General features: G+C 39.3%; 4 protein-coding genes and 1 long non-coding RNA gene across 5 annotated transcripts in view; 1 reads left to right on the top strand and 4 right to left on the bottom strand.

Annotated features, from left to right (window-relative positions):
* Window positions 1-23,286, top strand: part of LOC141774452 (uncharacterized) — a 393,135-nt gene that overhangs the window by 347,830 nt on the left and 22,019 nt on the right. The gene's annotated exons all lie outside the window — the stretch shown is intronic.
* Window positions 3,242-4,976, bottom strand: LOC141774426 (CD48 antigen-like). The gene has a single exon (XM_074647094.1). The coding sequence runs from the start codon at window positions 4,831-4,833 to the stop codon at window positions 3,961-3,963; it is 873 nt and encodes a 290-aa protein (XP_074503195.1). The 5' UTR covers window positions 4,834-4,976; the 3' UTR covers window positions 3,242-3,960.
* LOC141774425 (CD48 antigen-like) lies at window positions 8,207-9,887 on the bottom strand. Its single transcript, XM_074647093.1, has one exon. The coding sequence runs from the start codon at window positions 9,785-9,787 to the stop codon at window positions 8,963-8,965; it is 825 nt and encodes a 274-aa protein (XP_074503194.1). The 5' UTR covers window positions 9,788-9,887; the 3' UTR covers window positions 8,207-8,962.
* Window positions 14,544-16,318, bottom strand: LOC141774423 (CD48 antigen-like). Its single transcript, XM_074647091.1, has one exon. The coding sequence runs from the start codon at window positions 16,133-16,135 to the stop codon at window positions 15,263-15,265; it is 873 nt and encodes a 290-aa protein (XP_074503192.1). The 5' UTR covers window positions 16,136-16,318; the 3' UTR covers window positions 14,544-15,262.
* Window positions 15,701-21,104, bottom strand: LOC141774424 (T-lymphocyte surface antigen Ly-9-like). Its single transcript, XM_074647092.1, has 2 exons — window positions 20,090-21,104; window positions 15,701-15,711 (listed from the first exon to the last, which is right to left on the bottom strand). The coding sequence occupies exon 1, from the start codon at window positions 21,002-21,004 to the stop codon at window positions 20,153-20,155; it is 852 nt and encodes a 283-aa protein (XP_074503193.1). The 5' UTR covers window positions 21,005-21,104; the 3' UTR covers window positions 15,701-15,711; window positions 20,090-20,152.

The raw sequence follows: 23,286 nt of genomic DNA, 5'->3' as shown, positions 1-23,286 counted from the left end.
GAGTAGGTAAAAAGCAGCAATAACAGGGTGTTCAACTGTTAGAAAACCAAATTCATTATCATTGATACAACCCTCATCAAGCGCCTCTTCCAATAGAACATCAAACTTTGGCTCAAATCTCAAATGAGAATCTTTTTTTTTCAAAACAATGAGCTCAAATCTCTAAACAATTAGTTTGTCGTTCACAACAGATTAAAATTTTGTATTCATTCAAGCACGTGTTTTGGCACATGTGTACAAAAGAGTCAGTACAATAACCACTTGCACATGGATCAAAACTGATGAGTTGTTTCTCAGTGAAATTGTCGTCTTCTTCACAACTTCTAAACAATCTTTCATCGTTTGAGCCGTCACATGCAAAATGATCCATTCAATTATCAAAATCTGTCAGACATGCATGTATATTCCATAAATATCTATGACGAGGAGGTACAGTTTGTTGTTTTTGAACTGAACTACTGAAGTTTTTTTCCATTGTTGCAGGGTTGTTGTTGTTGTTGTTGTTGTTGTTGTTGTTGTTGTTGTTGTTTTTGGCATGAATGTCAATTTGTGGCAAAATTTCTGTTCAACACATTGCTACATGAATAAATTAACTGTATACATACAAATGTGCATATCCTTTTTCTGTGTAACTCTTAGATTTATATACATTTATATTATTTGTATTTGACATACTGACTACACATTCAGCTAGACAAAACTGACATTCTTGTATCGTACAGTATAAGCAGTCAGTGTCAATAAAAAGTAAAACAAAACAGAGATTTGTATATAAAAAAACATTTCCAGGGTTGACTGTCATGGGGAAAAATCATCTACACATTTTGACCAGGACGGCTCACACGATGACAAAATTACTTTTCATTTTGGTGGCCAATTTACTGAAACAATAACAAGGTTTAGGAGCATGAATGAAGTGTTTTGGGTGAGTTACTACCTTTTGCAAACATGCAATAGAGTTGTAATGTCCCATGAAGCAGTTGTGAAGGCTGCACTTTCAGTTTAGAGAAAGTTAAGACTGTTTTGAGAAATGAGCCAAAGCTGAGCAGCTTGCTGTAAGTCCAACACAGGTTTTGCTGTTCAATGTATTTTTCTTTGGATAATACAACTACAGCGTCACCCTTATCCGCTGGACGAATACTGATGTCTTTATTATTAGAAAGTTCATTCAAGGCTAAGTGCTCTTTGTTAGATAAATACTGTAGGATTTGGAAGTGAAAGGGTTAGCAAGGGCCTATTTTTATTATGTTTAGTTATCCTGTAACACGGTCACACATCAGAACATTTACCAGTATGGCATATTATTATTCACCATAAATGCTTTGAATGAGTGAACGGTTATATGGATGCCGTTCTACCGGGGGTATTTTATCACTATGATCCATCTTCAGATACAGAGAAATGACGACCGGTGGTAGAAAATACACTTACTCTAGTGTACTTAAGTAAAATTTTAAAGTGCTTGTACTTAGTACTTCTATTCCACTTATTACATATTAGAAGGAAATACTTTTTACTGCACTACATTTGATACCTTTGGCTACTTTGCAGGTTAATAATACAACTAATAAACCAAACTAATAAAGATCTGAGTGCCTGTTGATTACACCACCTGATACAGGCTACTTCTACTGTAAAGTTGGGCTCAGTCTGCAGTGGCCGGTTCCTATAAGTGCCAGTAGGGGGCACTATAAGACTATTGGTAACTTGTAAACAGACATTCAAGTATGATATAAAATACAGGTGGGACACAGTGAGATGTTTACAGTATAATGTAACGCTGTAGATTTCTCCTAAATTCACCAAAAGTCAGCATTATATAATGCCTCATTTGCATATTTAAAGATAACATTTCAGAAAACTTGCAATACAAAAAATCTCTTAATATAACGTAATCAACTGGGGAAGTTTCATGGTGATATCTGTTAAAAAAAAAACAGAGCCATTTTAGGCAAAACGAACAACAACAAAAATCTGTCTGGAGCCACAAAACATTTGATCATTGTGATGAAGGTAACACAGTTTATAGTCTAAGTATATACTACTTTATAATATTATGACTTTATCCTTGAAATCTTTTTTTTCCCTCAATGTGGCCCTAATACTCCGTCGTACCATAGACCTACAACAATGATAAATAAAAATGAAAATGTAAACAAAAAAACAGTTATTCATTTCCATGTTTATAAATCCACAGGGAGCCACTGGAGAGGAGCTGAAGAGCCTCATGTGGCTCCAGAGCTGCAGGTTGCTGACCCCTGGTCTAGGATAATATAGTTCCAAATACGTAAATGAGTTCCTTTATAGTTTTGCCGTTGTGCTATACCTTTTGTAAATAATAAAACAACAAATATAAATGTTTAACATAAAAACAGTCCCAGATCAAATGTACACTAAAGTGTGTCCACATACCTTTGGCTACATAGTGTAGTTTCTCCTTTTTTGGTTTAGTTCCTACGGAGCCCCCCTAGACCCCTAGAAGAAAGCTTTTATTATCTCGTTCCCTCGAGTTAGTTCCTAGAGCACTTCTTCCAATCATTCCTGACTGTTCACACATTGCTAATCTACGGAGACCCCCTAGATGATGTACTTCGGTAAAGTTGGAAAGATATTGAAAGATGCAAACTTCCTGGATCAATAACTCATAACCAAAACGTTGTTAAAACACAAACAACGGCTCTTTCTAACCGTAGTGAGGTAGACAACGAGCTACAACCTCATTTTAATCAACACATAACACATAATATTGGTCTCTATGTGCAGCCGGCTGAGAGACCAGAGGTCAGGGACCGTCTACAAAGTGCAACGCCGAAAAAAGAAGAATATTCATTAACTTCAGTATTATACAGTGTAGTACCACCAAAATCACTTCACACAACTTTTTTTTTGGACTGCATTTTAATTTATGGAGAGTTTAATAATAATAATAATAATAACGTCAATTTTGATAATTGATTGATTGTCAGAAGTAATTTATCAAGCAAAAATTACAAAATGATCTGGCTGCCACTTCACAAATGTGGAGATTTTACTACTTTTCTATCACTGTAAATTGAATATGTTTTAGTTTTTGACTGCTGGTTGTATAAAACAAGAGACAGTTGAAGGCGTCACCTTCGACTTCGACTCTTGGAAGTATGAAGATTGACATCTATGGTTACTGTCTAAATTGTTCAGGTTGTTATTTTTAGAAAATATTTTTATATCAATATTTACAATAATGAACAAAGCTTGATGAAAATGAATTCAAAAATATGTATTTATTTATATATATGAATGTTATTGAAATGTTGCGGTAAGGACATTTAGTATAAGAACAAAGTGATACAAAACATAAAAAATAAACATGTTACAGATTAAAATCTTAACGACTAAATGCAATTATATGTACGTCTTTATATGTAGACTTTTTGGAAACTGGTCAGAAAATGCTGAAATGTTGGTAATTTAATTACATTCACTTCTGGTGATTAAATCAGCCTTTTTTTTGGTATGGTTTCTTATCAGATATATTCAAAGCTGCTTCACTCACATTATCAATATGTCTGATTGACTTATTTACATCCTCAGGCACACTGCAAAGACTCACTGAGAATATCATATATCTGTTAATATAAGTTTAGTTTTTTCTGATGGGTAAAATTCATAGAGATTGTTTTGTTTTTTAATTTAGGAGAGTCAAAAGTGATTTTAGTTGCAGAAACACCCACATACATACACATACACACATACATACATACATACTTATACACACAGGTGGCTGTTTAAAAAAAATAAAAAAATAAAAAATACAATTAATTTGTTCTAAAAAACAACTTTGTTGTCATGAAAATCCCTCTGCTGCAAGTAACAGTCGATGATGCACACAGCTGACTGCTAAAAAATACACAAAAAATTACATGTTTGTACATGTCATGTATGCAGAAATAGAAGTCTGAGGACTATTTGAGCTCCTCAACTTCATGCAGTTTCTTTGGCGTCTGACTTTGTGTCTTGTGGGTTATCCTGAAGTGGTATGGTCTCAGCTGTCTTAGGTGAACTGTCACTAGGAGGAGAAGTTGGCTGTCCATTTCCATGTGCAGGATCAGTGATGTTGGTTCCTTGCTTCTTGAAGGGGCCTGTCTTCTTTATCCATGCCACAACCAAACCAGCCACAACCACAGGCAGAGCCATAGCGCCAGCCATGAGCAGAACAATGATGGCAACAACAGCGTGGTATGGAAAAAGCTCCTTGTAGAGCGGGTCACTTTCTTCCTGGCTGACTGGGTTCTCCATCCTGCAGGTGAAGGTCTTCACACCTGAGTCATACTCTCTGGTGATGGTGATGTCCTTCCCAGACACCTTCCACTCTCCATCTCCCTTCTTCCAGCTGTAGGTGATGGGTTCAGCCTCGGTGGTGTCTGAGTCACATGAGAACCTACAACTACGATCTATAGCTCCACAAATCGATGTCCTCTCCACTACTTTGGGCTTCTGGACCTTCTTGATCAATTTAGCTTGATAGCTCTCACTCTGGACTCTGTTGTTGATCTCCACTGAATACACGCCCTCGTCCTCTTTGCTCATCTTGTTGATGATCAGCTGTCCAGTCTCTGTGGTGAGGGTTGCTCGGGATTTAATTCTGATGTAATCACCCTCATCTTCCACCCACTCAGCCAGCAGATTACCGTTGAATATCCACACGATGATGTTGATGTGACCCGGAAAAGCAGGCCTCACTTTTAACGTTAGATCTCCACCATCCGTAAAGTACACAGGTGTTACAGTATCCTCGGTTAGAGCGACGTTCAGCACCAACAACAACCCACACAACCCGGTCAGTTTACCCATCATGTCCACGGATCAATACACCACTGGAAAGATATCGAGCTTCATAGTTAGTAAGAAACGGACGGTTCTTGTTTAACTCGCCGCCCTTCAGCAGTGCGTTCACATCCTTCCTTCCTGCCTTCTGTTGGCTTTTGAGAAAACGAAAGCCGAAGTCACCATGAAGTTCTGTTAAAATGAGGCTGGGTCACGCATCAACGCGTCATATCTCCGGGTGTATAGTGTGACAGCCTCACTACTGAGATGCCAGTGTGGATTTGCCATTTATTCCTTCCCCGTGTCCTTGAAGGTATCAAGGGAGAAGATGCCTGATGCAGAGCACCTGATGCTGGTGCGCCCTGAGCATAAGAGCCCCAATCAAGCGTTGCTCTGGTCTCTCTCTCTCCTTCACCTGGACTCATCCCTGCCAGAACCTGCCGGGCTGACTTTGTTTGGCTTTTCTTTAGTTTTCACTCACAACACATCACACTCAGATACCTGCACAAAACTTGAACATGACAAAATGAAAACATGAATTGGAAGTTAAAAAGCAAATTGAAGTAGAGCGAATCCGTCAGTAAGGAGACCCCTAGACCCCCTAGACCCGTAGACCCCCTAGAAACCTAGACCCCCTAGAAGCCTAGACCCCCTAGACAAGGAAATGGGACCGGAGTCACACATCAGTGGTGTGCTCAATAAAGGATGGTAGTTTTCTTACCAAAGGTTTAGTAAAGGAATCAATATATTTAGAAGTGGGTTCTGTGAGAGTACCATTACCTGATATAATAGAACGGCCAGAAGGGTTATCTTTAGGCCCCTTGTGCACTTTGGGGAGTAGGTAAAAAGCAGCAATAACAGGGTGTTCAACTGTTAGAAAACCAAATTCATTATCATTGATACAACCCTCATCAAGCGACTCTTTCAATAGAACATCAAACTTTGGCTCAATTCTCAAATGAGAATCTTTTTTTTCAAAACAATGAGCTCAAATCTCTAAACAATTAGTTTGTCGTTCACAACAGATTCAAATTTTTTATTCATTCAAGCACGTGTGTACAAAAGAGTCAGTAGAATAACCACTTGCACATGGATCAAAACTGATGAGTTGTTTCTCAGTGAAATTGTCGTCTTCTTCACAACTTCTAAACAATCTTTCATCGTTTGAGCCGTCACATGCAAAATGATCCATTCAATTATCAAAATCTGTCAGACATGCATGTATACTCCATAAATATCTATGACGAGGAGGTACAGTTTGTTGTTTTTGAACTGAACTACTGCAGTTTTTTTTCATTGTTGCAGGGTTGTTGTTGTTGTTGTTGTTGTTTTTTGGCATGGATGTCAATTTGTGGCAAAATTTCTGTTCAACACATTGCTGCACAAATAAATTAACTGTATACATACAAATGTGCATATCCTTTTTCTGTGTAACTCTTACATTTATATACATTTATATTATTTGTATTTGACATACTAACTACACATTCAGCTAGACAAAACTGACTTTCTTGTATCGTACAGTATAAGCAGTCAGTGTCAATAAAAAGTAGAACAAAACAGAGATTTGTATATAAAAAACATTTCCAGGGTTGACTGTCATGGGGATAAATCATCTACACATTTTGACCAGGACGGCTCACACGATGACAAAATTACTTTTCATTTTGGTGGCCAATTTACTGAAACAATAACAAGGTTTAGGAGCATGAATGAAGTGTTTTGGGTGAGTTACTGCCTTTTGCAAACATGCAATAGAGTTGTAATGTCCCATGAAGCAGTTGTGAAGGCTGCACTTTCAGTTTAGAGAAAGTTAAGACTGTTTTGAGAAATGAGCCAAAGCTGAGCAGCTTACTGTAAGTCCAACACAGGTTTTGCTGTTCAATGTATTTTTCTTTGGATAATACAACTACAGCACCACCCTTATCCGCTGGACGAATACTGATGTCTTTATTATTAGAAAGTTCATTCAAGGCTAAGTGCTCTTTGTTAGATAAATACTGTAGGATTTGGAAGTGAAAGGGTTAGCAAGGGCCTATTTTTATTATGTTTAGTTAGCCTGTAACACGGTCACACATCAGAACATTTACCAGTATGGCATATTATTATTCACCATAAATGCTTTGAATGAGTGAACGGTTATATGGATGCCGTTCTACCGGGGGGTATTTTATCACTATGATCTATCTTCAGATACAGAGAAATGACGACCGGTGGTAGAAAATACACTTACTCTAGTGTACTTAAGGAACATTTTAACATACTTGTAGTATTTCCATTCTACTTCTATCCCACTTGTTACATCTTAGAGGGAAATTACTGCACTATATTTGATACTTTTGGTATTTTGCAGATTAATAATACAACATATAAACTAAACTAACAAAGATCTGAGTGCCTGTTGATTACACCACCTGATACAGGCTACTTCTACTGTAAAGTTGGGCTCAGTCTGCAGTGGCCGGTTCCTATAAGTGCCAGTAGGGGGCACTATAAGACTATTGGTAACTTGTAAACAGACATTCAAGTATGATATAAAATACAGGTGGGACACAATGAGATGTTTACAGTATAATGTAACGCTGTAGATTTCTCCTAAATTCACCAAAAGTCAGCATTATATAATGCCTCATTTGTATATTTAAAGATAACATTTCAGAAAACTTGCAATACAAAAAAAATCTCTTAATGTAAGTAATCAACTGGGGAAGTTTCATGATGATATGTGATGTGGTGATTTGTGATTACTTAATGTAATTCCATGTGCAAGTTGCCAAATCTTCCATGTGTACCACATTATCCAAAGGTCTAGGACAGGGGTCAACATCCTTTACTATCAAAAGAGCCATTTTAGGCAAAAAAAACAACAACAAAAATCTGTCTGGAGCCGCAAAACATTTGATCATTGTGATGAAGGTAACACAGTTAATACTCTAAGTATATAGTATATAAGTCTAATGCAGTGAGGGCCAAAGAGACAATGTACGACGGAGTATTAGGGACTTTTTTTTGGACTGCATTATCATTTCTGGAGAGTTTAATAACCCTTTTAATAATAACGTCAATTTTGATAATTGATTGATTGTCAAAAGTAATTTATCAAGCAAAAATTACAAAATGATCTGGCTGCCACTTCACAAATGTGGAGATTGTACTACTTTTCTATCACTGAAAATTGAATATGTTTTAGTTTTTGACAGCTGGTTGTATAAAACAAGAGACAGTTGAAGGCGTCACCTTCGACTTTGACTCTTGGAAGTATGAAGATTGACATCTATGGTTACTGTCTAAATGTTCAGGTTGTTATTTTTAGAAAATATTTTTATATCAATATTTACAATAATGCACAAAGCTTGATGAAAATGAATTTAAAAATATTTATTTATTTATATATATGAATGTTATTGAAATGTTGCGGTAAGGACATTTAGTATAAGAACAAAGTAATGAAAACTATAAGAAATAAACATGTTACAGATAAAAATCTTAATGACTAAATGCAATTGTGTGTACGTCTTTACATGTAGACTTTTTGGAAACTGGTCAGAAGATGCTGAAATGTTGGTAATTTAATTACATTCACTTCTGGTGATTAAATCAGCCTTTTCTTTGGTATGGTTTCTTATCAGATATATTCAAAGCTGCTTCACTCACATTATCAATATGTCTGATTGACTTATTTACATCCTCAGGCACACTGCAAAGACTCACTGAGAATATCATATATCTGTTAATATAAGTTTAGTTTTCTCTGATGGTTAAAATTCATAGAGATTGTTTTTTTTTTAATTTAGGAGAGTCAAAAGTGATTTTAGTTGCAGAAACACCCACATACATACACATACACACATACATACTTATACACACAGGTGGCTGTTTAAAAAAAATTAAAAAATAAAAAATACAATTAATTTGTTCTAAAAAACAACTTTGTTGTTATGAAAATCCCTCTGCTGCAAGTAACAGTCGATGATGCACACAGCTGACTGCTAAAAAATACACAGAAAATTAACATGTTTGTACATGTCATGTATGCAGAAATAGAAGTCTGAGGACTATTTGAGCTCCTCAACTTCATGCAGTTTCTTTGGCGTCTGACTTTGTATCTTGTGGGTTAGCCTGAAGTGGTACGGTCTCAGCTGTCTTAGGTGAACTGTCACTAGGAGAGAGAAGTTGGCTGTCCATTTCCATGTGCTTCTGGGAGGGGCCTATCTTCTTTAGTACAAAAAACCACACAAAAAAAACGCACAAAAAAACGCACAAAAAACCACACAAAAAAACACACAAAAAAAACACCTACCACAGCTAAGACGAGCAAACCAAAAAAAACACCCATCACAATTAAACCCCTGTTGTCTGGCTTAGGCTTCTTGTAGAGCAGGATGGGTTCGGGGTCACTTTCTTCCCGGCTGACTGGGTTCTCCATCCTGCAGGTGAAGGTCTTCACACCTGAGTCATCCTTGTTGGTGATGGTGATGTCCTTCCCAGACACCTCCCACTCTCCATCTCCCTTCTTCCAGCTGTAGGTGACAGGTTCAGCCTCGGTGGTGTCTGAGTCACAGAAGAACCTACAACTATCAGAATAAGGTTCACAAGTCAATGTCCCTAGAGCTACTTTGGGCTTCTGGACCTTCTTGATCAATTTAGCTTTATAGCTCTCACTCTGGACTCTGTCGTTGATCTCCACTGAATACACACCCTCGTCCTCTTTGCTCATCTTGTTGATGATCAGCTGTCCAGTCTCTGTGGTGAGGTTTGCTCGTCCTTTAATTCTGAGGTAATAACCCTCATCTTCCACCCACTCAGCCAGCAGATTATCGTTGAATATCCACACGATGATGTTGATGTGACCCGGAAAAGTAGGCCTCACTTTTAACGTTAGATCTCCACCATCCGTGAAGAACACCGTGGTTACAGTATTCTCGGTTAGAGCGACGTTCAGCACCAACAACAGCACACACAACCCGGTCAGTTTCCCCATCATGTCCACGGATCAATACACTACAGGGAGGATATCGATCTTCATAGTCAGCAAAAACGACTCGTTTTTAGCTCGCTGCCCTTCAGCAATGCGTTCACACCTTGCCTTCCTTCCTTCCTTACTTCTGCTCTGGCTGTTGAGGAAACGGTAACAAAGTCCAAGGTCCATAGAAAGAAGGCTGGGTCACGCGTCATCAACGTGTCATAAATCCGGGGGTATAGTGTGACGGCCTCACCTCACGACAACCTCATGTATTCCTTCCCTGTGTCCTTGAAGGTATCAAGGGAGAAGATGCGTGATGCAAAGCACCTGATGCTGGTGCGCCCTGAGCATAAAAGCCCCAATCAAGCGTTGCTCTGGTCTCTCTCTCTCCTTCACCTGGACTCATCCCTGTCAGAACCTGCCGGGCTGACTTTGTTTGGCTTTTCTTTAGTTTTCACTCACAACACATCACACTTCATCATGCTCACACATCCACATCTACATTACTGATGTTACTGACTGACACGCTCCACATTTGTAGTTATTTCTGTACTATAAATAGATAATGAATATCTTTGGTTTACAATCATTCACTGCGTCCTTCCCGGAGATGAAGAGAAGTCTCCTCCAAGTCCTACTGCTGTGTCCTTTCAGACTCAGGGACTAACTTTTGAGCAACAGAAGGAGATTCTGATGTTGCAGCTTGAACATGACAAAATGAAACATGAATTGGAAGTTAAAAAGCAAATTGAAGTAGAGCGAATCCGTCAGTACGGAGACCCCCTAGACCATAGACCTCCCTAGACCCCTAGACCCCTAGACCCCCTAGACCCCCTAGACCCCCTAGACCACTAGACTCCCTAGACCCCTAGACCCCTAGACCCTTAGAACCCCTAGACCCGTAGACCCCTAGACCCCCTAGACCCCTAGATCCCCTAGACCACTAGACCCCTAGACTGGCTAGACCGCCTAGACCGCCTAGACCCCTAGACCTCCTAGTCCCCTAGACCCCTAGACTGGCTAGACCGCCTAGACCGCCTAGACCGCCTAGACCGCCTAGACCGCCTAGACCCCTAGACCCCCTAGTCCCCTAGACCCCTAGACCCCCTAGACCGCCTAGACCCCTAGACCTCCTAGTCCCCTAGACCCCTAGACTGGCTAGACCGCCTAGACCGCCTAGACAGCCTAGACCCCTAGACCCCCTAGTCCCCTAGACCCCTAGACCCCCTAGACCGCCTAGACCCCTAGACCCCCTAGACCCCTAGACCCCCTAGTCCCCTAGACCCCTAGACCCCCTAGACCCCTAGACCCCCTAGTCCCCTAGACCCCTAGACCCCTAGACCCCTAGACCCCCTAGACAAGGAAATGGGACCGGAGTCACACATCAGTGGTGTCCTCAATAAAGGATGGTAGTTTTCTCACCAAAGGTTTAATAAAGGAATCAATATATTTAGAAGTGGGTTCTGTGAGAGTACCATTACCTGATATAATAGAACGGCCAGGAGGGTTATCTTTAGGCCCCTTGTGCACTTTGGGGAGTAGGTAAAAAGCAGCAATAACAGGGTGTTCAACTGTTAGAAAACCAAATTCATTATCATTGATACAACCCTCATCAAGCGCCTCTTCCAATAGAACATCAAACTTTGGCTCAAATCTCAAATGAGAATCTTTTTTTTTCAAAACAATGAGCTCAAATCTCTAAACAATTAGTTTGTCGTTCACAACAGATTAAAATTTTGTATTCATTCAAGCACGTGTTTTGGCACATGTGTACAAAAGAGTCAGTACAATAACCACTTGCACATGGATCAAAACTGATGAGTTGTTTCTCAGTGAAATTGTCGTCTTCTTCACAACTTCTAAACAATCTTTCATCGTTTGAGCCGTCACATGCAAAATGATCCATTCAATTATCAAAATCTGTCAGACATGCATGTATATTCCATAAATATCTATGACGAGGAGGTACAGTTTGTTGTTTTTGAACTGAACTACTGAAGTTTTTTTCCATTGTTGCAGGGTTGTTGTTGTTGTTGTTGTTGTTGTTGTTGTTGTTGTTGTTGTTTTTGGCATGAATGTCAATTTGTGGCAAAATTTCTGTTCAACACATTGCTACATGAATAAATTAACTGTATACATACAAATGTGCATATCCTTTTTCTGTGTAACTCTTAGATTTATATACATTTATATTATTTGTATTTGACATACTGACTACACATTCAGCTAGACAAAACTGACATTCTTGTATCGTACAGTATAAGCAGTCAGTGTCAATAAAAAGTAAAACAAAACAGAGATTTGTATATAAAAAAACATTTCCAGGGTTGACTGTCATGGGGAAAAATCATCTACACATTTTGACCAGGACGGCTCACACGATGACAAAATTACTTTTCATTTTGGTGGCCAATTTACTGAAACAATAACAAGGTTTAGGAGCATGAATGAAGTGTTTTGGGTGAGTTACTACCTTTTGCAAACATGCAATAGAGTTGTAATGTCCCATGAAGCAGTTGTGAAGGCTGCACTTTCAGTTTAGAGAAAGTTAAGACTGTTTTGAGAAATGAGCCAAAGCTGAGCAGCTTGCTGTAAGTCCAACACAGGTTTTGCTGTTCAATGTATTTTTCTTTGGATAATACAACTACAGCGTCACCCTTATCCGCTGGACGAATACTGATGTCTTTATTATTAGAAAGTTCATTCAAGGCTAAGTGCTCTTTGTTAGATAAATACTGTAGGATTTGGAAGTGAAAGGGTTAGCAAGGGCCTATTTTTATTATGTTTAGTTATCCTGTAACACGGTCACACATCAGAACATTTACCAGTATGGCATATTATTATTCACCATAAATGCTTTGAATGAGTGAACGGTTATATGGATGCCGTTCTACCGGGGGTATTTTATCACTATGATCCATCTTCAGATACAGAGAAATGACGACCGGTGGTAGAAAATACACTTACTCTAGTGTACTTAAGTAAAATTTTAAAGTGCTTGTACTTAGTACTTCTATTCCACTTATTACATATTAGAAGGAAATACTTTTTACTGCACTACATTTGATACCTTTGGCTACTTTGCAGGTTAATAATACAACTAATAAACCAAACTAATAAAGATCTGAGTGCCTGTTGATTACACCACCTGATACAGGCTACTTCTACTGTAAAGTTGGGCTCAGTCTGCAGTGGCCGGTTCCTATAAGTGCCAGTAGGGGGCACTATAAGACTATTGGTAACTTGTAAACAGACATTCAAGTATGATATAAAATACAGGTGGGACACAGTGAGATGTTTACAGTATAATGTAACGCTGTAGATTTCTCCTAAATTCACCAAAAGTCAGCATTATATAATGCCTCATTTGCATATTTAAAGATAACATTTCAGAAAACTTGCAATACAAAAAATCTCTTAATATAACGTAATCAACTGGGGAAGTTTCATGGTGATATCTGTTAAAAAAAAAACAGAGCCATTTTAGGCAAAACGAACAACAACAAAAATCTGTCTGGAGCCACAAAACATTTGATCATTGTGATGAAGGTAACACAGTTTATAGTCTAAGTATATACTACTTTATAATATTATGACTTTATCCTTGAAATCTTTTTTTTCCCTCAATGTGGCCCTAATACTCCGTCGTACCATAGACCTACAACAATGATAAATAAAAATGAAAATGTAAACAAAAAAACAGTTATTCATTTCCATGTTTATAAATCCACAGGGAGCCACTGGAGAGGAGCTGAAGAGCCTCATGTGGCTCCAGAGCTGCAGGTTGCTGACCCCTGGTCTAGGATAATATAGTTCCAAATACGTAAATGAGTTCCTTTATAGTTTTGCCGTTGTGCTATACCTTTTGTAAATAATAAAACAACAAATATAAATGTTTAACATAAAAACAGTCCCAGATCAAATGTACACTAAAGTGTGTCCACATACCTTTGGCTACATAGTGTAGTTTCTCCTTTTTTGGTTTAGTTCCTACGGAGCCCCCCTAGACCCCTAGAAGAAAGCTTTTATTATCTCGTTCCCTCGAGTTAGTTCCTAGAGCACTTCTTCCAATCATTCCTGACTGTTCACACATTGCTAATCTACGGAGACCCCCTAGATGATGTACTTCGGTAAAGTTGGAAAGATATTGAAAGATGCAAACTTCCTGGATCAATAACTCATAACCAAAACGTTGTTAAAACACAAACAACGGCTCTTTCTAACCGTAGTGAGGTAGACAACGAGCTACAACCTCATTTTAATCAACACATAACACATAATATTGGTCTCTATGTGCAGCCGGCTGAGAGACCAGAGGTCAGGGACCGTCTACAAAGTGCAACGCCGAAAAAAGAAGAATATTCATTAACTTCAGTATTATACAGTGTAGTACCACCAAAATCACTTCACACAACTTTTTTTTTGGACTGCATTTTAATTTATGGAGAGTTTAATAATAATAATAATAATAACGTCAATTTTGATAATTGATTGATTGTCAGAAGTAATTTATCAAGCAAAAATTACAAAATGATCTGGCTGCCACTTCACAAATGTGGAGATTTTACTACTTTTCTATCACTGTAAATTGAATATGTTTTAGTTTTTGACTGCTGGTTGTATAAAACAAGAGACAGTTGAAGGCGTCACCTTCGACTTCGACTCTTGGAAGTATGAAGATTGACATCTATGGTTACTGTCTAAATTGTTCAGGTTGTTATTTTTAGAAAATATTTTTATATCAATATTTACAATAATGAACAAAGCTTGATGAAAATGAATTCAAAAATATGTATTTATTTATATATATGAATGTTATTGAAATGTTGCGGTAAGGACATTTAGTATAAGAACAAAGTGATACAAAACATAAAAAATAAACATGTTACAGATTAAAATCTTAACGACTAAATGCAATTATATGTACGTCTTTATATGTAGACTTTTTGGAAACTGGTCAGAAAATGCTGAAATGTTGGTAATTTAATTACATTCACTTCTGGTGATTAAATCAGCCTTTTTTTTGGTATGGTTTCTTATCAGATATATTCAAAGCTGCTTCACTCACATTATCAATATGTCTGATTGACTTATTTACATCCTCAGGCACACTGCAAAGACTCACTGAGAATATCATATATCTGTTAATATAAGTTTAGTTTTTTCTGATGGGTAAAATTCATAGAGATTGTTTTGTTTTTTAATTTAGGAGAGTCAAAAGTGATTTTAGTTGCAGAAACACCCACATACATACACATACACACATACATACATACATACTTATACACACAGGTGGCTGTTTAAAAAAAATAAAAAAATAAAAAATACAATTAATTTGTTCTAAAAAACAACTTTGTTGTCATGAAAATCCCTCTGCTGCAAGTAACAGTCGATGATGCACACAGCTGACTGCTAAAAAATACACAAAAAATTACATGTTTGTACATGTCATGTATGCAGAAATAGAAGTCTGAGGACTATTTGAGCTCCTCAACTTCATGCAGTTTCTTTGGCGTCTGACTTTGTGTCTTGTGGGTTATCCTGAAGTGGTATGGTCTCAGCTGTCTTAGGTGAACTGTCACTAGGAGGAGAAGTTGGCTGTCCATTTCCATGTGCAGGATCAGTGATGTTGGTTCCTTGCTTCTTGAAGGGGCCTGTCTTCTTTATCCATGCCACAACCAAACCAGCCACAACCACAGGCAGAGCCATAGCGCCAGCCATGAGCAGAACAATGATGGCAACAACAGCGTGGTATGGAAAAAGCTCCTTGTAGAGCGGGTCACTTTCTTCCTGGCTGACTGGGTTCTCCATCCTGCAGGTGAAGGTCTTCACACCTGAGTCATACTCTCTGGTGATGGTGATGTCCTTCCCAGACACCTTCCACTCTCCATCTCCCTTCTTCCAGCTGTAGGTGATGGGTTCAGCCTCGGTGGTGTCTGAGTCACATGAGAACCTACAACTACGATCTATAGCTCCACAAATCGATGTCCTCTCCACTACTTTGGGCTTCTGGACCTTCTTGATCAATTTAGCTTGATAGCTCTCACTCTGGACTCTGTTGTTGATCTCCACTGAATACACGCCCTCGTCCTCTTTGCTCATCTTGTTGATGATCAGCTGTCCAGTCTCTGTGGTGAGGGTTGCTCGGGATTTAATTCTGATGTAATCACCCTCATCTTCCACCCACTCGGCCAGCAGATTACCGTTGAATATCCACACGATGATGTTGATGTGACCCGGAAAAGCAGGCCTCACTTTTAACGTTAGATCTCCACCATCCGTAAAGTACACAGGTGTTACAGTATCCTCGGTTAGAGCGACGTTCAGCACCAACAACAACCCACACAACCCGGTCAGTTTACCCATCATGTCCACGGATCAATACACCACTGGAAAGATATCGAGCTTCATAGTTAGTAAGAAACGGACGGTTCTTGTTTAACTCGCCGCCCTTCAGCAGTGCGTTCACATCCTTCCTTCCTGCCTTCTGTTGGCTTTTGAGAAAACGAAAGCAGAAGTCACCATGAAGTTCTGTTAAAATGAGGCTGGGTCACGCATCAACGCGTCATATCTCCGGGTGTATAGTGTGACAGCCTCACTACTGAGATGCCAGTGTGGATTTGCCATTTATTCCTTCCCCGTGTCCTTGAAGGTATCAAGGGAGAAGATGCCTGATGCAGAGCACCTGATGCTGGTGCGCCCTGAGCATAAGAGCCCCAATCAAGCGTTGCTCTGGTCTCTCTCTCTCCTTCACCTGGACTCATCCCTGCCAGAACCTGCCGGGCTGACTTTGTTTGGCTTTTCTTTAGTTTTCACTCACAACACATCACACTCAGATACCTGCACAAAACTTGAACATGACAAAATGAAAACATGAATTGGAAGTTAAAAAGCAAATTGAAGTAGAGCGAATCCGTCAGTAAGGAGACCCCTAGACCCCCTAGACCCGTAGACCCCCTAGAAACCTAGACCCCCTAGAAGCCTAGACCCCCTAGACAAGGAAATGGGACCGGAGTCACACATCAGTGGTGTGCTCAATAAAGGATGGTAGTTTTCTTACCAAAGGTTTAGTAAAGGAATCAATATATTTAGAAGTGGGTTCTGTGAGAGTACCATTACCTGATATAATAGAACGGCCAGAAGGGTTATCTTTAGGCCCCTTGTGCACTTTGGGGAGTAGGTAAAAAGCAGCAATAACAGGGTGTTCAACTGTTAGAAAACCAAATTCATTATCATTGATACAACCCTCATCAAGCGACTCTTTCAATAGAACATCAAACTTTGGCTCAATTCTCAAATGAGAATCTTTTTTTTCAAAACAATGAGCTCAAATCTCTAAACAATTAGTTTGTCGTTCACAACAGATTCAAATTTTTTATTCATTCAAGCACGTGTGTACAAAAGAGTCAGTAGAATAACCACTTGCACATGGATCAAAACTGATGAGTTGTTTCTCAGTGAAATTGTCGTCTTCTTCACAACTTCTAAACAATCTTTCATCGTTTGAGCCGTCACATGCAAAATGATCCATTCAATTATCAAAATCTGTCAGACATGCATGTATACTCCATAAATATCTATGACGAGGAGGTACAGTTTGTTGTTTTTGAACTGAACTACTGCAGTTTTTTTTCATTGTTGCAGGGTTGTTGTTGTTGTTGTTGTTGTTTTTTGGCATGGATGTCAATTTGTGGCAAAATTTCTGTTCAACACATTGCTGCACAAATAAATTAACTGTATACATACAAATGTGCATATCCTTTTTCTGTGTAACTCTTACATTTATATACATTTATATTATTTGTATTTGACCTACTAACTACACATTCAGCTAGACAAAACTGACATTCTTGTATCGTACAGTATAAGCAGTCAGTGTCAATAAAAAGTAGAACAAAACAGAGATTTGTATATAAAAAACATTTCCAGGGTTGACTGTCATGGGGATAAATCATCTACACATTTTGACCAGGACGGCTCACACGATGACAAAATTACTTTTCATTTTGGTGGCCAATTTACTGAAACAATAACGAGGTTTAGGAGCATGAACGAAGTGTTTTGGGTGAGTTACTACCTTTTGCAAACATGCAATAGAGTTGTAATGTCCCATGAAACAGTTGTGAAGGCTGCACTTTCAGTTTAGAGAAAGTTAAGACTGTTTTGAGAAATGAGCCAAAGCTGAGCAGCTTGCTGTAAGTCCAACACAGGTTTTGCTGTTCAATGTATTTTTCTTTGGATAATACAACTACAGCGCCACCCTTATCCGCTGGACGAATACTGATGTCTTTATTATTAGAAAGTTCATTCAAGGCTAAGTGCTCTTTGTTAGATAAATACTGTAGGATTTGGAAGTGAAAGGGTTAGCAAGGGCCTATTTTTATTATTTTTAGTTAGCCTGTAACAGGGTCACACATCAGAACATTTACCAGTATGGCATATTATTATTCACCATAAATGCTTTGAATGAGTGAATGGTTATATGGATGCCGTTCTACCGGGGGTATTTTATCACTATGATCTATCTTCAGATACAGAGAAATGACGACCGGTGGTAGAAAATACACTTACTCTAGTGTACTTCTATTCCACTTATTACATCTTAGAAGGAAATACTTTTTGCTGCACTACATTTGATACCTTTGGCTACTTTGCAGATTGATAATACAAAATATAAACCAAACTAATAAAGATCTGAGTGCCAGTTGATTACACCACCTGATACAGGCTACTTCTACTGTAAAGTTGGGCTCAGTCTGCAGTGGCAGGTTCCTATAAGTGCCAGTAGGGGGCACTATAAGACTATTGGTAACTTGTAAACAGACATTCAAGTATGATATAAAATACAGGTGGGACACAGGGAGATGTATACAGTATAATGTAACGCTGTAGATTTCTCCTAAATTCACCAAAAGTCAGAATTATATAATGCCTCATTTGCATATTTAAAGATAACATTTCAGAAAACTTGCAATACAAAAACAATCTCTTAATGTAAGTAATCAACTGGGGAAGATTCATGGTTATTTGTGATTACTTAATGTAATTCCATGTGCAAGTTGCCAAATCTTCCATGTGTACCACATTATCCAAAGGTCTAGGACAGGGGTCAGCAACCTTTACTATCAAAAGAGCCATTTTAGGCAAAAAAACAACAACAAAAATCTGTCTGGAGCCGCAAAACATTTGATCATTGTGATGAAGATAACACAGTTTATAGTCTAAGTTTATAGTATATAAATCTAATGCAGTGAGGGCCAAAGAGACAATGTACTACGGAGTATTAGGGACTTTTTTTTGGACTGCATTTTCATTTATGGAGAGTTTAATAACCCTTTTAATAATAACGTCAATTTTGATAATTGATTGGTTGTCAGAAGTAATTTATCAAGCAAAATTACAAAATGATCTGGCTGCCACTTCACAAATGTGGAGATTTTACTACTTTTCTATCACTGTAAATTGAATATGTTTTAGTTTTTGACTGCTGGTTGTATAAAACAAGAGACAGTTGAAGGCGTCACCTTCGACTTCGACTCTTGGAAGTATGAAGATTGACATCTATGGTTACTGTCTAAATGTTCAGGTTGTTATTTTTAGAAAATATTTTTATATCAATATTTACAATAATGCACAAAGCTTGATGAAAATGAATTTAAAAATATGTATTTATTTATATATACGAATGTTATTGAAATGTTGCGGTAAGGACATTTAGTATAAGAACAAAGTGATACAAAACATAAAAAATAAACATGTTACAGATTAAAATCTTAACGACTAAATGCAATAGTGTGTACGTCTTTATATGTAGACTTTTTGGAAACTGGTCAGAAGATGCTGAAATGTTGGTAATTTAATTACATTCACTTCTGGTGATTAAATCAGCCTTTTCTTTGGTATGGTTTCTTATCAGATATATTCAAAGCTGCTTCACTCGCATTATCAATATGTCTGATTGACTTATTTACATCCTCAGGCACACTGCAAAGACTCACTGAGAATATCATATATCTGTTAATATAAGTTTAGTTTTCTCTGATGGGTAAAATTCATAGATTGTTTTTTTTTACTTAGGAGAGTCAAAAGTGATTTTAGTTGAAGAAACACCCACATTCATACATACATACATATATACAGGTGGCTGTTTAAAAAAAAAAAAAAAAAAAAAAATACAATCATGTTTTCATGCTGTTCTAAAAAACAACTTTGTTGTCATGAAAATCCCTCTGCTGCAGGTAACAGTCGATGATGCACACAGCTGACTGCTAAAAAATACACAAAAAAATTACATGTTTGTACATGTCATGTATGCAGAAATAGTAGTCTGAGGCCTGTTTGAGCTCCTCAACTTCATGCAGTTTCTTTGGCGTCTGACTTTGTGTCTTAGGGGTTATCCTGAAGTGGTACGGTCTCAGCTGTCTTAGGTGAACTGTCACTAGGAGGAGAAGTTGGCTGTCCATTTCCATGTGCAGGATCAGTGATGTTGGTTCCTTGCTTCTTGAAGGGGCCTATCTTCTTTATCCATGCCACAACCAAACCAACCACAACCACAGCCCCAGCTAAGACGCGCAAACCAACAAAAACACCCACCCAAATTGCAGCACTGTAGTATGGCTTAAGCTCCCAGTAGAGCGGGTCACTTTCTTCCCAGCTGACTGGGTTCTCCATCATGCAGGGGAAGGTCTTCACACCTGAGTCATCCTTGATGATGATGGTGATGTCCTTCCGAGACACCTCCCACTCTCCCTTCTTCCAGCTGTAGGTGATGGGTTCAGCCCCAGTGGTGTCTGAGTCACAGGTGAACCTACAACTCTCAGACTCAGCTTCACAAGTAAATGTCCTCTCCACTACTTTGGGCATCTGGACCTTGCTGAACAATTTAGCTTGATAGCTCTCACTCTGGACTCTGTCGTTGATCTCCACTGAATACACACCCTCGTCCTCTTTACTCATGTTGTTGATGATCAGCTGTCCAGTCTCTATGGTGAGGTTTTCTCGTCCTTTAATTCTGGGGTCATAACTCAGAGGAACCAGATTCTCCACCCAATCGGCCAGCAGATTACCGTTGAACTTCCACAGGATGTCGTTGATGTGTCCCGGAAAAGCAGGCCTCACTTCTAACGTTAGATCTCCGCCATCCGTGAAGTACACCGTAGTTACAGTATCCTCGGTTACAGCGACGTACAGCAGCGCCAACAACAACAACACACACAACCCGGGCAGTATACCCATCATGTCCACGGATCAATACACCACTGGAAAGATATCAATCTTCATAGTCAGTAAGAAACAGACGGTTATTTTTTTTTAGCTCGCCGCCCCACACCTTTAAGCAGTGATTTCACACCCTTCCTTCTGCTGGCTATTGAGGAAACGAAAACAGAAGTCACTTTGACAGACTGTAGGACCAAAGCCCATGGGAATGAGGCTGGGTCACGCGCCATCAACGCGTCATATCTCCGGGTGTATAGTGTGACAGCCTCACTACTGAGATGCCAGTGTGAATTTGCCATTTATTCCTTCCCTGTGTCCTTGAAGGTATCAAGGGAGAAGATGCGTGATGCAGAGCACCTGATGCTGGTGCGCCCTGAGCATAAAAGCCCCAATCAAGCGTTGCTCTGGTCTCTCTCTCTCCTTCACCTGGACTCATCCCTGCCAGAACCTGCCGGGCTGACTTTGTTTGTCTTTTCTTTAGTTTTCACTCACAACACATCACACTGAGATACCTGCACAAAAGAGCAGTTGCTCTTGATTGCTGAGCATTATTCAGTGGTTGTTGGAGGAGACAAGCGCATTAAAGAAAATATTAAAAGAGTCTATAAAATCTAAATGAATCGAAATAGGAATTATGCCCGGAGATGAAGAGAAGTCTCCTCCAAGTCCTACTGCTGTGTCCTTTCAGACTCAGGGACTAACTTTTGAGCAACAGAAGGAGATTCTGATGTTGCAGCTTGAACATGACAAAATGAAACATGAATTGGAAGTTAAAAAGCAAATCGAAGTAGAGCGAATCCGTCAGTACGGAGATCCCCTAGACCCTAGACCTCCCTAGACCCCCCTAGATCCCCTAAACCCCTAGACCCCCTGAGTTACTAACTCATGAGTTCCCATGAGTTAGTTACTTGTTCCGTTAGGTACCTCGTTCCCTCGAGTTAGTAACTCATTTCGTTAGGTACCTCGTTCCCTCGAGTTAGGTACCTTGTTCCCTCAAGTTAGGTATCTCGTTCCCTCGAGTTAGTAACTCGTTCCGTTAGGTACCTCGTTCCCTCAAGTTAGTAACTCGTTCTGTTAGGTATCTCGTTCCCTCAAGTTAGTAACTCGTTCCGTTAGGTACCTCGTTCCCTCAAGTTAGTAACTCGTTCCGTTAGGTATCTCGTTCCCTCGAGTTAGTACCTCGTTCCCTAGAGTTAGTAACTTGTTCCCTCAAGTTAGTACCTCGTTCCGTTAGGTACCTCGTTCCCTCGAGTTAGTATCTCGTTCCCTCAAGTTAGTATCTTGTTCCCTCAAGTTAGTATCTCGTTCCGTTAGGTACCTCGTTCCCTCGAGTTAGTAACTCATTTCGTTAGGTACCTCGTTCCCTCGAGTTAGGTACCTTGTTCCCTCAAGTTAGGTATCTCGTTCCCTCAAGTTAGTAACTCGTTCCGTTAGGTATCTCGTTCCCTCAAGTTAGTAACTCGTTCCGTTAGGTATCTCGTTCCCTCGAGTTAGTACCTCGTTCCCTAGAGTTAGTAACTTGTTCCCTCAAGTTAGTACCTCGTTCCGTTAGGTACCTCGTTCCCTCGAGTTAGTATCTCGTTCCCTCAAGTTAGTATCTTGTTCCCTCAAGTTAGTATCTCGTTCCGTTAGGTACCTCGTTCCCTCAAGTTAGGTATCTCGTTCCCTCGAGTTAGGTACCTTGTTCCCTCAAGTTAGGTATCTCGTTCCCTCGAGTTAGTAACTCGTTCCGTTAGGTACCTCGTTCCCTCAAGTTAGTAACTCGTTCTGTTAGGTATCTCGTTCCCTCAAGTTAGTAACTCGTTCCGTTAGGTACCTCGTTCCCTCAAGTTAGTAACTCGTTCCGTTAGGTATCTCGTTCCCTCGAGTTAGTACCTCGTTCCCTAGAGTTAGTAACTTGTTCCCTCAAGTTAGTATCTCGTTCCCTCAAGTTAGTATCTTGTTCCCTCAAGTTAGTATCTCGTTCCGTTAGGTACCTCGTTCCCTCAAGTTAGGTATCTCGTTCCCTCGAGTTAGTTACTCGTTCCGTTAGGTATCTCGTTCCCTCGAGTTAGTAACTCATTTCGTTAGGTATCTCGTTCCCTCGAGTTAGTAACTCGTTCCGTTAGGTACCTCGTTCCCTCAAGTTAGTAACTCGTTCTGTTAGGTATCTCGTTCCTTCGAGATAGTTATCTCGTTCCCTCAAGTTAGTAACTCGTTCCCTCGAGTTAGTATCTCGTTCCCTCAAGTTATACATCTCGTTCCCTCAAGGTAGGCATGTCGTTCCCTCTAGTTACTTCATAGAGCACTTCTTCCAATCATTC

This window comes from Sebastes fasciatus, chromosome 9 (genome assembly GCF_043250625.1).
Source record: "Sebastes fasciatus isolate fSebFas1 chromosome 9, fSebFas1.pri, whole genome shotgun sequence".
Taxonomy (NCBI): Eukaryota; Metazoa; Chordata; class Actinopteri; order Perciformes; family Sebastidae; genus Sebastes; species Sebastes fasciatus.
Note: the sequence above shows the minus strand (reverse complement) of the source record. Positions and strands in the feature narration are given on the sequence as shown.